Here is a 15,593-nt window from a genome sequence, read left to right as displayed (position 1 = left end):
TGTCGTTAAACCTGCCACCACCCGACACAGCCAATTAGTAAGGTTTGTCACGTTAACAGAATGTGCCAATTCGTTACTAGTGTAGGATTTGAGAAAACACGCGTCACGCGTTGGGTTGGGATACGGACACGCGGGGGGACAGTAAGGGCAAACGGGGACACAGCCAGCTGGGCGCCATACTGTTGTTATTGTGCCAATTAAGGTGGTAAGGTAATTAAGGGAGACCTGCAGGTGTTCAGGGTAATCGAGGACGCAGGCCGGTGATTGGTCGAGAGGTGTGAGTGTCTGAGAGTGGCGCCGGGGTGTCTACAACAACAACATCGTGTGACACTGGGGGCGGGGGGGGGCGAGTAGCGAAGCGGGAGATGACATAATTAATTGGGGCTAATTGGTTCGGGGATAAAGACAGAGAGCGTATGGAGAAACGGGAGTTGGAGTTGGTGCCTGGGACAAGAGTGTATAGTATAAGGTAGCAGTGGACAAGAGTGTATAGTATAAGATAGCAGTGGACAAAGAGAATACGGTATACGGTAGCAGTGGATAGAGAGAGCACGGATAGAGTAGCAAGGACGGAGCGAGTACAGCGTAGGGTAGAAGCGGAGTAACGGACCTTGGTGGAGAGAGAGAGCAAAGCAGCGGGGCGGAGCGAGCGAACGGAGGGACATTGAGTGAGGTTGATGGGGAGTTGTGCGTTGAAGAGTATGGAGGAACATTGAGTGATTCTGTCGGAGATGTGAACTATATGCGTTAATAAAGAAACGAGAAAGACAAAGAAGCTGTCGCGTAGGTACGAGTTCTACACTAGTACAGCACTAGTGTGTAGTGTATAGTGTAGTATATAATGTAGTGTGTGTAGTGCGTAGTGTATAGCATAGTGTATAGTGTGGTGTATAGTGTAGTGTATAGTAGTGTATAGTTTACTAGTACAGCACTAGTGTGTAGTATAGTGTAGTATATAGTGTAGTGTGTGTAGTGCGTAGTGTATAGTATAGTGTAGTATATAGTGTAGTATATAGTGTAGTGTGTGTATAGCATAGTGTAGTGTATATTAGTGTATAGTGTAGTATACTAGTACAGCACACCGGTGTGTTGGAGAGCAAAGCCACATCATTTACAATCCGAGTATGCCGTTTCGCCACTAATTACAACTAGCTTCATCAGGTGGACAGCCAGATTTGTATTATGGATGATATTGGCTGCGAAAGCCTTACGTGTTTTTGAGCTTAAATAGAAGATGGGGGGGGGGGATGGGCCGCTTCCTCCTCCAAATCCTCAGCGCCGCGTCTTGGCCCGCATTTAGCCGTCCTTTGGACTTGTGTTTTTATATATATATTTTTTTATATTTTACACTTCCATCATCTTTACTCTTCGATTCTTTCGGCAATTCATCTTTATTCTTCTTTTTATTGTCACCATCATCACCACAATCGGCTCCGTCTCCCGCACGGAGGTGCCTGCAAAGCCGCTGGTGGTGGTGGTTACGGCGATGCATGGTGGTGCTACGTATGTTGCACGTGTGTTGCGTGTACGTGTGTTGTATGTTGTGTGTGGGTGTGTTGTGTGTTGTATGTTGTGTGTGGGTGTGTTGTATGATGTGTGTGGGTGTGTTGTATGATGTGTGTGGGTGTGTTGTATGATGTGTGTGGGTGTGTTGTATGTTGTGTGTAGGTGTGTTGTATGTAGTGTGTGTATGTAGTGTGTACGTGTGGTGTGTGGGTGTGAACTTCGTACGCTGGCCAGCCCGTAGCTCGTCGAAAGTGCGTTGATGGGTGGGGGGGGATGACAACAAACGACACAACAACACCAACAACAAACGACACAACAACAATACACGACACAACAACTAACGACACATAGATATATCAACAACAACAGCAACAAACAGTTGTCAGTTCTCATTGTAGTGTAATGTATAGTGTAGTTTATATAGTGTAGTGTGTATAATGTAGTGTATATAGTGTAGTTTATAGTGCAGTGTATAATAGTGTAGTATATAGTGTGGTGTATAATAGTGTGTGTAGTGTATAGTGTAGTGTATAATATTGTAGTGTAGAGTATGTAGAGTATGTAGTGTATAGTAGTGTAGCGTATATATGTTGAAGTTCATACGCACCATAGGTACCGTGCGTAGCCAGCCTGTGCAGTAGACTCGCACTGTGTGTATGCTGTAGGGTGCCACTGTGGCTTGGGAGATGTTAACTACCTCTCCTAGTATGCAGGAGGTCGTGGGTTCCATACGGAACCTAATGCCACGGTTCAGTTTCATTTCAGTTTCATGTGTAGGGGTCTTACGGAGGAGATATGTGTAGAGGTGATGTGTATGGGATCGTACGAGAAACTAGCACAGTGGGCGGGGCTTCGTGAGCACACGGGAGGGTGCTCGCAACGACGTCCGCACAGGGCCCACCCCAGCGGGGAGGGGTTCGAGATATAAGGGGATGAGCCGGAGGGCTCGGGGCAGAATATGTTGGTAACTCTTGAAGATTGAAGACTGCCTAGTGAGAGCCCTGGTCTCCCCTGGAACGCCGCCCTTGTAAGGGCCGCGCAGGACCGAGCCAGCGGCGGGGCCCCGTGAATCAGAGCTAGGACTCTGGGACTCCGGGTGCCGTAGCCCGACTCACCAGTGTCGGGCCAGACAGCCTCCCCTAGCCCAGTAATTGGAGGATTAAGAGGCAGGTTAGGATAGATAGCCGTGTGTTCCCAGCTATCCAGGTGAGGGGGCCGTTACCCCCTCCAGTATTACGTGTCCCCTGTGCTTACTGTAAATAAACATCAGTGTGCCTCAACCCCGGGTGTCGACCTGTATTCGACGGTACTACATCTGGCGTCAGAAGTAAACAACAACGAACATGGACACGCGCCGAACAGCTCGGGCCGGGGTGCAGGAGGCGGAGGACACCACGGGAAGTGCGGTACCAGAGACGGCTGATGGGGGCAACGAGCAGCCGGGACCGAATGCATCATTACCGGGGCATCGGGAGGAAGGGGAGTCGCTGTCCGACGGACTTCGGCTGGCGCACGCGAGGTTGGCGGAGCTGCTGTATGCTGCTGCCGCCACACTCGAGACCATCACTCGGCTGGGGGCTGCTGGACCACCGCGGGGCGAGGACGGCCGACGGCCGTTGCGCCTTCCCGCCATTTCTACCGACGGCACTTTTGAAAGTCCCGCCATCGCCGCAGCAGCTGCCGAGGGCGTGGCCAACCTCAACCTGGGGTCCGACATCGGCTCCGCTGGGGCTGCCGCGTCACCTCCTTCGGACGGAGCGTCACTATCTGCGCGACAGGCGATTACATCTGTCGTTCGTGCAGACGCTCAGCCGAGTTGCGGGGACAGCAAAGTGCGGGCCTCCACGGCGGTCGCTGCGCTACACCAAAGGCTGCCCCCGCTGAAGGAGTTTGTGGCTGAGGAGGGCGACTGGGGGGGATTCCAGCGGCGTTTCCTCGCGCATCAAGAGATGGCGGGGTGGTCAGATGCCGAAGCCCTCTGCGCGCTACCGGCGCTCCTTGACGGCGACGCCCTCGCCGCTCTTACGTCCGCACCGAGGGACAAGCGCTCTACTCTTCAGATGGCGCTGCAATTGCTGGCTGCGGTCTACGGACCTTCGGCGGAGTGTAGGCAGCGATTCTACGATCGCCAGCGGGGTGCGAAGGAGTCGCCCCTCGCCTACCGTACGAGCCTTCTGGCGCTGGCAAAGACGGCCTTCCCTCGCATGGATGACCAAGGCGCGGACGCCATGGTCACCGAGAAGATCCTTCTGCTGGCGGACGACCTGGACGTCGCTATCGTCGCGCAGGAGGACGCAGAGATGGGTTCCCTCCAAGCGGCGAGGCTCCTCCACGCTAACCTCCTGTCGCAGCGAAGGAAGGCCAGCAGGGCAGCGGCCGGGCGTACGGTGGCTGCCATCACCCCACCGACGGAGGAGGTCTACGCCGCCGACTTCCGACAGCAGCAGCGGATGGGAGTACGGGCGGACCGGGATGGGTCGGCCCGCTCCGACCGCCCGTCTTCACCACCTGCGCTCCCGCGCTGCTATAACTGCGGCATCCGGGGCCACGTCGCCTCGGGGTGCCGCTCCCCTCGACAGCGGGGGACGACGCCTCGCCGGGACGCCGGCCCTCCTCCTCCCAAGCTCCACCGACATGACCCGGCGAGTCGCGGCACCCCACATGTTTGGCCAAAGCACACACCCGTTACACATGTACACACCGCAACGAACGGGGGGCCAACATTGCACACCGTGGGGCCAACACGAACCACTATGGGGACCCAAATCGAACCCGCCCAGTGGTCCGTGTTGGCCCATCGCGTTCTGGCTGCGCCGTCGGGGTCGTCGGCCGTAGTAGGGTATATTGACGGGGTCGAAGTGCGTATCCTCGTCGATACAGGAGCGTCGGCGACCATCATTTCGGAACTAATATACAACATTCTCCCTGTCCAAAGTCGTCCCTTGCTACCGGTTAATGTCCCATTCTACGCTGCTAACGGGGGCTCATTGGGTATCATGGGTCAGATTCGCGCGCAAATTTCGATCGGTGATATTAAATTGTCCGGCCCTATTTTCGTTTCCTCCTCGCTGGCGGTTCCGTGCCTGCTGGGGACGGATTTCTTGGGCAAAATGCCGATTCGGATTATGATTAATCAGGGTTGCATTGAACTCCCGTCGGGACGACGGATGGCGTTTTTGCCTTCCCCTACTACGGATCGGTCGGCGTTCGCGACGGTACCCGCGTTTGTAGTTCAAACGGTTCGCGTGCCGCCGGGGGCACAAATGTTGGTGCCCCTAAAGTTTCGTAGGCCCTTCGCTAAGGGTGTTGGGGACCAGGGTGTCCTGCTGGGGCCATCTAGGGCTGGGGTTAGCGGGCCGCATTTGATTCCCGCTCAGACCATCGTAAGGGGGGACAGGGACCCCTTCATCGCGGTCCTCAATGTGGGGTCGCAGGCCGTGGTAATTCCCCAAGGGACCGTGCTTGCTCACGCAACGCCGGTGCCCTGTGAGGAGTCTGTCACAAATCACGTGCGCGCTGCCACTCTGCCGACTCCACATTCGGACACCGATGAAAGGTGGCTTGAGGCGCTTTGTGCGGGATCGACGGACCTGTCGGATGTAGAGCGTCAAAAACTTAGGACACTATTGCGCGAATTTGCCGATGTGTTTAGTCAAAACAAATTCGATCTGGGCTGCACCCATTTGCTGCGTCACCATATTGATACTGGTGACAGCGCGCCCATACGCCAAAATCCCTTCCGGCTGAGTCCCGCCGAGAAGGACCATGTCAAATCGGCTGTTGATGACATGTTAGCCGCCGATATCATTTCTCCCTCTACCAGCCCGTGGGGAGCACCGATCGTTCTGGTAAAGAAACAGGATGGATCGTTGCGGTTTTGCGTCGATTTTTGCCGCCTCAACAAAATTTCCGTTGCTGACGCATACCCGCTTCCCCGTATTGATGAATCGCTCGACACCTTGGCGGGGGCGCGATTCTTCTCCACATTGGATTTGCTTTCGGGATTCTGGCAGCTTCCTCTGGACGATGAATCTAAGCCTAAAACCGCATTCCGTACACCACTTGGTCTCTTCCAATTTAACCGGTTGCCGATGGGATTACACTCGGCGCCGGCGACTTTCCAGCGATTGATGGAATTGGTTTTGGCTGGATTGCAGTGGGATTCGTGTTTAATCTATTTGGACGACGTTATCGTCTTTAGCAGAACATTTGACGAGCATCTCCAGAGGTTGCGGGCCGTTTTCCTCAAAATGCGGGCTGCTAATTTGAAATTTAAACCCCAAAAGTGTCATTTGTTGCGCGAATCGGTACGTTATTTGGGGCACATCGTAGGACGCTCGGGTATTGCTACCGATCCCGCCAAAACGCAGTGCGTCAGCTCCTGGCCGACTCCCACCTCGGTGGGGGAGGTCAGGAGTTTTGTTGGTTTTGCGTCATACTACCGACGCTTTGTCGCGGACTTTGCCACCATTGCTAAGCCCCTGCACGCTTTGACGTCAAAGGGGGTCCGCTTCCATTGGGGACAGGAGGAGGAGGCTGCGTTCCGCTCACTTCGGGACGCTCTGGTTAATGTCCCTCCCCTGGTTTATCCCGATTTTTCAAAACCCTTTGTGCTCGATACCGACGCGAGCAACACGGGTATTGGGGGCGTGCTGTCCCAGGTGGTTGAGGGCGTGGAACGGGTGGTCGCGTACGGTAGCCGAGTGTTGTCTCCAGCGGAGCAACAATATTGTGTCACGCGTCGGGAACTGCTGGCAATTGTCTACTTCATCCAGCAGTACCGGCCATATCTGTACGGACAGTGTTTCACCGTCCGTACAGACCATGCGGTGCTACAGTACGCCCTGCGAGTCCAACAACCATCGGGACAATTGTCTCGATGGCTGGAGGTTCTCCAGGATTTTGATTTTCAGACCACGTACCGTAAGGGCGTTCGCCACACCAACGCGGACGCCCTGTCACGCATGCCGACCACCCCCGAATGCGCATGCCTCCTGGGGTCGGGTCGGTGCAGGCATCCTGCTGAATTGCCTGTTCCGGTCTTGGCGGCTGCTGACGACGCAGCATCAATGACTCATTCCATCGCACAACAGGGTTCTGATTCCCTGTTGGGGTTGCCTGCTACGGAATGGGGTCGGTTGCAAATGGAAGATACTTCCCTCCTTGCGTGGCGCCGCCGCGTCAGGGACCGGGGGCGGGGGAGGGGTGATGCCGACGCATGGGAAATGCTCGGTGGGTTGTTAATGCATTGGGACGGGAAATTCCATCGACACCGGCTGGTGGTCCCTTCGGGGTTACGGGGTAGGGTGGTGTGGGCCGCTCACGAGCGCCTCCTCCACCTGGGTACCCAAAAGACCCTGGCCTTGCTCCAACTTGATTTCTTTTGGCCGGGCATGACGAGGGATGTCGGGGATCTATTAGGATCGTGCCCTAGGTGTGCACAGCGAAAACCACCAGCGAAGGAGTCGAACCCGCCCCTGCAATCTATCAGGGTTTCCCGGGTGAACGAACTCGTCGCGCTGGACATTCTAGGACCGTTCCCCGCCACCCCCAGGGGAAATAGGTATTTGCTAACCGGTGTTGAATATTTCACGCGCTGGCCTATGGCCTGGCCCCTGGCCAACCAGTCGGCAGCAGCCATCGTGGAGGCCTTTGTCCAGGGATATGTCCTTGACAAAGGTGCTCCCGAGCGGCTGCTGACCGACCAGGGTAGAAATTTTTCAGGCAAATTGCTCAAACAGGTCTGTGAGATCCTTGGCACTAAAAAGATTCGCACCTCTCCATATCACCCACAAACCGACGGGATGGTCGAGCGGTTGCATCGTACCATCACGTCGATGTTGTCGCAGCACGTTTCTGACTCACAGACAGATTGGGATTTGAAAATTCAGGGGGTCCTGTCAGCATACCGGTTGGCCCCCCATGCTGCGACGGGATTTTCCCCCTTTTTCCTTATGTATGGCCGCGAACCGGAGCCACCTGTTCAGGCCCAGCTGCAGATCCCGGTGCCGCAGGGAAAAACTCAATTGGCCGAACATGTTAAATTCAACCTGGAAAAATTGACGGAGGCGCGGGATGCTGCCATGTAGAATTCTGACAGGCGGCAGAGGGCTAATGAGCGCCTCAGAATGGGTTGCGCGCATGTGCTACAGTGGAAGCCGGGGGACAGGGCATGGTTGCACTGTCCCCAGGTACCGCTCGCGTCCTCCTCTAAACTGCTGCGACCATGGCGGGGTCCCGTCGAGGTGGTTGAGGTCCTGAGACCTCAGTGCGTGCGCATTCAATGGGGGAGGCGCCGATGGTTTGTACACCCCTCCAGGCTAAAACCCTTCGTTGCGGTGCGAGATCCCACTACACACGCGCGTGGCCAAACATGTGGGGGGGCGTCCGACTCAGAGAGGTCTTCTCCGTTGCTCTCGCCTAACGTGCTGCCGGCTGTCCCACCCCCAGGTGCACCGGGAGTGACGGGCTCACGCCCGACGACCCCCACAGGGGATGCTGAGGGTCTTGCGACGTCAGCAACAGACTCACTCGGTGATGAACACCTGCCGGCCGACGACCTGCCGGCCGGGCCTGTCCCGTGTGACGGGCCTGCGGCGAGGACGCGCGCAAAAATGCGAAAACTCTTGTGAAAAAAAATAGAAGGAAAAAAAAATTAAAAAAAATTTTGGTTTCTCTTTTCCGGTGTACATTCGCATGTTGTGCTCACGGTGTGGGGCGTCCGTGCTGTATTCCCGGCACGTTGCATTGTACGATTGTTGGGCGTGCTGTGTGTGTTCTGTGTGTTCTGTGTGTGCTGGGGGGGTTCCAGGAAAAGAAACACGTGTATATACGCTCGTCCTACGGATTTCGTATTTATTCGGGGGGGGTTCGTCGGGTTATTTTTCCTTCCTGTTGTTCTTCTCGTTGCGTTATTGTTGAAAAAAAATGAGGCACACGCTGGGGGGATGGAGATGGTTTACACTTTTAATGTCAATGTTGCAGCCGGGACGGCTGCGAGCTGTACAGGGGGGGGTGATGTAGGGGTCTTACGGAGGAGATATGTGTAGAGGTGATATGTATGGGATCGTACGAGAAACTAGCACAGTGGGCGGGGCTTCGTGAGCACACGGGAGGGTGCTCGCAACGACGTCCGCACAGGGCCCACCCCAGCGGGGAGGGGTTCGAGATATAAGGGGATGAGCCGGAGGGCTCGGGGCAGAATATGTTGGTAACTCTTGAAGATTGAAGACTGCCTAGTGAGAGCCCTGGTCTCCCCTGGAACGCCGCCCTTGTAAGGGCCGCGCAGGACCGAGCCAGCGGCGGGGCCCCGTGAATCAGAGCTAGGACTCTGGGACTCCGGGTGCCGTAGCCCGACTCACCAGTGTCGGGCCAGACAGCCTCCCCTAGCCCAGTAATTGGAGGATTAAGAGGCAGGTTAGGATAGATAGCCGTGTGTTCCCAGCTATCCGGGTGAGGGGGCCGTTACCCCCTCCAGTATTACGTGTCCCCTGTGCTTACTGTAAATAAACATCAGTGTGCCTCAATCCCGGGTGTCGACCTGTATTCGACGGTACTACACATGTATTAGGTATAGCTCTGTGAGCCATGTGCAACAAACAAAAACATGAACAAAGAACATCTTAAAGTGACTACACGCAACAGGAAAAAACATCAAAATCTTCCAGAAAAAGCACCGCATATCAATGCTGTGTACAAAAATCCCAGTGGGATACAAGTCAAACAATAACCATAAGACAATTTAGAGTAAAGTTTTCAGGCTAACTCTGAAACTTCAACAAAAAAACATGGCTAAACCAAAATGTTTTCAAAATCACCAAAATAAACCTATACAGGTAGTCCTCTACTTACGATGGAGATGCGTTACGACGACCCCATCGTAAGTCGAAGATGGCCTAGCCTACCCAGGAGTCTTAAAGAATGATAATAATTTAGCAAAACAGAGCAATTTACAGTACTGTACTGTATAAACTATATACTGTATGTATTTATTAATTACAATACTGTATTGCACAGTAAAATGTAAAGTAAAAAAATAAGGTAAATTCTTAGCCGACCTACATGAGCTGCAATTTAATAGAAAGGCGGGAGATGCGTACATCCTGGCAGCGTCCCAACGTGCAGTATCGTACCTCGTACGCTGCTGCGTTTGCCTGCCGCGCAAAATTTAAAATATTTAACAATTTTGTCGTATCGCCATCGAAAGATCGAAATATCGTAGGTCGGACCATCATAACTCGGGGACTATCTGTAAAAGCAATGTAAAAATTGAACAATAAACGATATACATAACATGTACGATCAAATTTTGCAGCCATAGCTGGCAGCATGAGTCACTCCATAACCGCAGGAGTATCAGTAGGAGTATAAAAAATGTTCAATGCACCTTTAAAGATCAGCACACGATAATACAAACTCAAGATCATACTTTGTAGCGGTCATTCGGAGTGATACTTTTGATTTCAGGCCACTCTGAATAGCAGTGGCAGCTAGGGGTGTACAGCTCCTCTAGAGCAGTTTTGAGTGAAGATCTCAAAGGTAATGATCCAAGTTGCAATTTATTGGCGATAGCATTCCAGATCCTGGGGGCATCAATAGCAAAGGCCCTTCCTCCTGTATTTGTATGACATGAAGGAATGTGATGCTGGTACATGAGCGAAGACCTTGGGTCACATTTGTTCTTCGAAACAGTGAGGAGATCCAGCAGGGAGTCTGCTGATTTTTTTGTGGCTGGGAGATGTTAACTACCTCTCCTAGTATGCAGGAGGTCGTGGATTCGATCCCGAACCTGAAGCCTGCTGTATGTTTGGAGTCTGCGTCTCTCCCCATGGTCGCGTGGATTTTTCTCCGGATCCTCTGGATTTTCCCCTCCACATTTAGAGAGTTATTTGGCTGCTGCTGCTATAAATTTCCACACGACGATGATATCAGTCCACTTTGTTGGGCTGACATTTGTGGTGGTCAGGGTCGCTTTTGAAAACAATAACAGCATAGCTCTGTGGGTATTACCTGGTGAAATAAAAAATAGTTTCGTTTTAATATAGGTATCGATAGGTATGGGTTATTTTGGGTCTCTACGCTTCTAATATGAGTATGGCTCTCTATAGCTTTATATGACTATGGTCTCTATGGTCCTATATGAGTGGGTTTCTAATGGGTCTATATGAGTGGGTATCTATGGTTCTATGAGTATGAGTCTCAATAGTTCTGTATGGGTTTCTATGGGTCTTTATGAGTATGGGTCTCTAATGAGTGTTGCATTAAATTGGCAGCTATCCATTTCCACACGATGATGATATATGAGTATGGGTCTATGGTTCTATATGAGTATGGGTCTATCTGGTTCTACATGAGTAATGGTCTCTAATGAGTGTAGCATCAATGTGGGTCCTATATATTTCCACATGATGATGATGACAGCCCACTTCGTTGGGCTATCACTTGTGATGGCCAGGTAACTTCTAAAAAGATCTACACTCTCAGTGGGGCCTTACCTGGTCACATAAACATCGTTAATAGTTCAATCGAGATTTGAAGTTTTCGTGACTGTAGGGATCCATACTCTTTGGTTCTTTCGGTAAAGTCACGTAGGTAGAAAATTTATTTAATTTATTTTATTTTATACCTACGTGACTTTACCGAAAGAACCAAAGAATATAGTTAATAGTTGAAGAGATTCGTTTGTGATGGCCAGACCACATCTGACGAAGAGCTACACAGCTCAGAGGGGCCTTACCTGGTCACGTTAACATAGTTAATATAATGAGCCAAGAATGTGTGTCCCCCGCGTGACGTCACTCCACATGAGCCCCCCCCCCCCGCGTGACGTCACTCCACATGAGGTCCACCCCCCTTCATTAATATTCATGATTGGGTGGATTTTTACACTAACGCAGAGGAAGGTCGAGATTAATCAAATTATTTATTACGCAAAGTCGCTTCAAATATGACGACATTTCTTTACAGAAATTTTTTATACGCAGCACAGTGCTACATCCGTGCGTGATGTCACTGCAAAAGAGGCCCCCCCCCCTTTATTAATATTTATGCCTGCGTGGAATTTTACATTAACGCACAAGGAGGTCGCGCACTCCACATGCCGCACCATTCCCCTCATTAATAATCATGAGCGGGTGACGTCACTCCACATGCACCCCTCCACAATAACCATTAGCGTGTGACGTCACTCCACATGGGGCAAACCCCCCCCCCCCCCCTCATTAATAATCATGAGCTGAACAATTTTTCTATTGAATATTTCAGATTTACTGCAATATACACCCGTCCTTGGACAGGCAAAAAAAGCTAGTAGTTAATAGTTGAAGAGTTTAGTTTGTGATGGCCAGGTCACTTCTGAAGATCTACACTCTCAGTAGGGCCTTACCTGGTCACATAAACATGGTTACGATGACGACGATGAAGCCCACTTCATCGGGCTATCGTTACGAGCGATGGCCGGAGTTCGCTTTCCGAAGAACAAAGAGTGACTACGCAGCTCAGCCGGGGGTGGGGGGCTCACTGCTGGTGGGACAAAAATAAATCAACGGTTTTGAATCGAAATAAGGCCATGAGCGGGGAGAGAGAAGGAGCTGGGAAGCAGCGGTCTCCACATTGATGAATCTGCACAACTTTATTTTGACTTTTTGTTCACATTTTTTTGACTTTCTTTTTACCTTTTTAACCTTTTTAAACTTTCTTTTTTAAAAATATAGACTTTTTTCTTATTTTACTTTCTTTAGACTTGTGTTTACTTTTCTTTTTTTTAACTTTTTTAGAATTAACTTTTTTGAAACTTTTTTTTCTCCAAAAGATCTCTATCCAGTCGACGGCGACCACGATGGCCGGCGTCTTGAGTTCACGGGAGCCGAGGTGAACAAGGAAGCTGCTCGACCACCATCATCGTGTGAAGAGGAGGAGTAGGAAGAGTCGCCATCGCCGTCCGGTGGCGCGGAGCTGCAGGAGACCGCGAGGGCCGTGAGATGTCGCACAGAGGGGACACACGGAGCGGAGACGCTGCTGGGGGTGAGGACTCCATAGACTCAGCACTGCCATAGACTCAACACTGCCATAGACTCAGCACTGCCCATAGACTCAGCACTGCCATAGACTCAGCACTGCCATAGACTCAGCACTGCTACCCATAGACTCAGCACTGCCACCATAGACTCAGCACTGCCACCATAGACTCAGCACTGCCACCATAGACTCAGCACTGCCATAGACTCAACACTGCCATAGACTCAGCACTGCCATTGACTTAGCACTGCCCCCAGACTCAACACTGCCCACAAACTCAACACTGCGCCATAGACTTAACACTGCGTACACAGAAGCCACGTGGTTTACTGGAGGCTTGATTTGGTCTACAGCGAGAGAGATCATCATCCGCAGCAGCAGCCTGAGTCTCTCTCTGCTGTGCTGAATTTCACTCCGCGCAGGTGATGTTGAGCAGGAGCAGAAGGAGGAGGTGGAGGAGGAGGTGGCCGCCGTTCGTCCAACGGAGCCGTCGGTGAGCGGAGGAGATGTCGAGAGGCGCTGGAGTGAGACGTGCGTGCAGGTGAAGGTGGAGAGACAGGAGGAGGACGACGACGACAAGAGTGAGTGCTTAAGTCTCTGGATCTCTGTGGGACTCTATGAGAATGAGTCTTTGTGGGTCTTTTATGGTTGTATATAAGTCTCTGAATCTCTGTGGGTCTCGATGAGAATGGGTCTGTAGTTCTCTATGTTTCTATATGAGTATGGGTCTCTATGGGTCTGCATGAATATGGGTGTCGATGGTTCGGTATGAGCATGGGTCTCTGGTTCTATATGAGTAGATCTCTATGGTTCTTTACAAGTACAGGTCTCTATGAGTTAGTATTACTTACTAAAACAGTAAGTAATAGTAACAGCACTTGCCCCAACAGACTGTTTGAGCTAGATAGGGAGGGGGACCCCCTTTAATTGTGTGCGTGCGTGCGTGTGTGTGTGCGTGCGCGCAAGGCTATGGTGGCGTTCCGGTTCCGGTCGTGCCCTCACCCTCGTCCCCTTGCTCGTCCCGTCGCCATCTTTCCGGGCCATGGCCCAGGCAAGGGACAGGCGGCTGCCTTGACCACGCCTGGGGTCGCGATGCCGCCGGTTCGCCAGAGACTGCCGCTGTGGGGATGTCATGGGTCTGTGGCATCGCAGGTGACTCTAAGCTAAATCTTTATTTTCATTTTTTTTTACCAGGTAAGGCCTCACTTAGTTGTGTAGTTCTTCATCAGAAGCAGCCTGGCCATCATAAACTAAACTCTTAAACTATTAACGATGTTTACGTGACCAGGTAAGGCCCCACTGAGCTGTGTAGCTCTTCGTCAGAAGTGACCTGGCCATCACAAGTGATAGCCCAACAAAGTGGGCTGATATCATCATCATCATCATCATCGTGTGGAAATGTATAGCAGCACGTTGATTCTACACTCATTAGAGACCCATACTCCTATAGATCCAGAGAGACCCATACTCATATAGAACCATATAGAACCATAGACCCATACTTCTATAGAACCAGAGACCCACAGTTTGCGCGTCTCTCTCGCCCCGTGGTCACGTGGATTTTTCTTTGGGTCCTACGGTTTTCCCTCCACATTTAGAATGAACGTCACGCGTTTAGAGTTTTTGGCTGCTGCCATGAATTTAAACGTGATGGCGATAAGCCCACTTCTTTGAGCTATCATTTGTGGTCAGGTTGCTTCTGAAAAATACGCTAATACCTCGGTGGACTTTTCCTGCTTACCTTCCCTATACCCTGCACTCCTATCGTGTTTTTAATATAATTTGTTGCTGTAACTTTCTGACCCGCGTACCCCTACTGGACGTCTGTGAAAAATATCCAGATCAGCTCAATAACAACGGTAGGAGGCTGCCAGATTTTTCTGCAGCCCATCTGCTTCTAATTACCAACACGCTGTTCCATCATTGACGCATCCACACAACATCATGGATGCATGCCGGGTCCAAGCACGAACATCTGCTGCTAGTGACGGAACAGCGGATGGGGGCCCATGTCCTTGACACCAGGACCTACCGTGGACCTGATTTGCCCTCTGACCATCGGCTTGTCATCTGTAAGATGCACCTGCTATTCTTCCACTCTGGTGGTGGGTGTACATCAAGGACCCCATTCAAACCCACAGTGGCATGGTCTCAGCGAGCTGATGAAAGTTGCAAGAATTTCATCATCGCTTGCAGCTGGGGTTGGCATCGTTCCACCCCCTTCCTCCTGATGACAAGGGAATGAGCGAGGGTTAGGACTGTGGCTCATGCAACTGCAATGGCTGCTTTGGGAATGCAGCCCAGACTTTCCCTGGCTGATGGAGGAGAACAAGCGACAGGTCCACTCCCACGATCTACAGCATCCCACGTTGGTGAATGAGGAGGCGTACCGCAGCCTTCGCTCAGAGGTTCGGAGAGCCGTGCGGCACTGCCAGGATGAGTGGTGGTTGCGAGTTGCTAAGGAGATGGAATTTGCCTCAAATGCCCATGATCACATATCACTCTTTAATCTCATCAAAAATGTAATTTGCAGTGCCACACAGAAACGTGATCTTATCTCTGACCCGCTGGAACAGGTTTGCAGGTTTGCTGAACATTTATGTGAGATCTTGGGGGAGCAGAAATCCCTCAGCCCAGAAAACATCATGGGGCAAAAGGGGGATGACCCTGCTGAGGCTGCTGTCCCTCAAATATTGGAAGTAGTCACCACTTGTGAGTGGCTGGCTGAGGTACCATCTGTTGAGGAAGTATGGAAGTTGATCCAGAGTCTGCGACCAGGAAAAGTGCCGGGCAGAGATGATCCCCCAATCGATCTGGTGAGGGAGGGTGGAGTTTGTGTGTAGACTGCCCTATATGACATAATGACTGTATGGATCACTGGACGGGTTCCGCAGGATTGGAAGGATGCCCTGGTGGTCCCCCTCTTGAAGAAGAAGGGGGACCACACAGACTGGAACAACTACAGGGGCATCTCCCTCCTCATTGTGCCGGGAAAGATCCTGGCAAGGATTATTCAACATCGCCTTGCCAAGGATGCAGAGGAGAGGCTTGCGGAGCCCCAATGTGGTTTT

At 51.8% G+C, this 15,593-nt stretch overlaps 1 protein-coding gene across 5 annotated transcripts in view; it reads left to right on the top strand.

Moving 5' to 3' along the window:
- Positions 1 to 1,365: 1,365 nt before the first annotated feature.
- The window catches only part of LOC144953114 (uncharacterized), a 34,496-nt gene continuing 20,268 nt past the window's right edge, over positions 1,366 to 15,593 (top strand). For 2 of the 5 annotated variants that reach the window (XR_013640759.1, XM_078883653.1), the window contains exons 1-4: positions 1,366 to 1,503; positions 12,317 to 12,528; positions 12,945 to 13,103; positions 13,489 to 13,674. Coding sequence is in view for 4 of the 5 variants with exons in the window: in XM_078883653.1 (XP_078739779.1) it covers positions 12,486 to 12,528; positions 12,945 to 13,103; positions 13,489 to 13,674 (388 nt within the window). In the remaining variant the exon portion in view is untranslated. The remainder of the gene's footprint in view (positions 1,504 to 12,316; positions 12,529 to 12,944; positions 13,104 to 13,488; positions 13,675 to 15,593) is intronic. The other 3 variants (XM_078883654.1, XM_078883655.1, XM_078883656.1) reach the window with 3 other exon arrangements.

This window comes from Lampetra fluviatilis, chromosome 72 (genome assembly GCF_964198595.1).
Source record: "Lampetra fluviatilis chromosome 72, kcLamFluv1.1, whole genome shotgun sequence".
NCBI classification, from domain to species: Eukaryota; Metazoa; Chordata; class Hyperoartia; order Petromyzontiformes; family Petromyzontidae; genus Lampetra; species Lampetra fluviatilis.
This window is presented reverse-complemented; position numbering and strand designations above follow the sequence as displayed.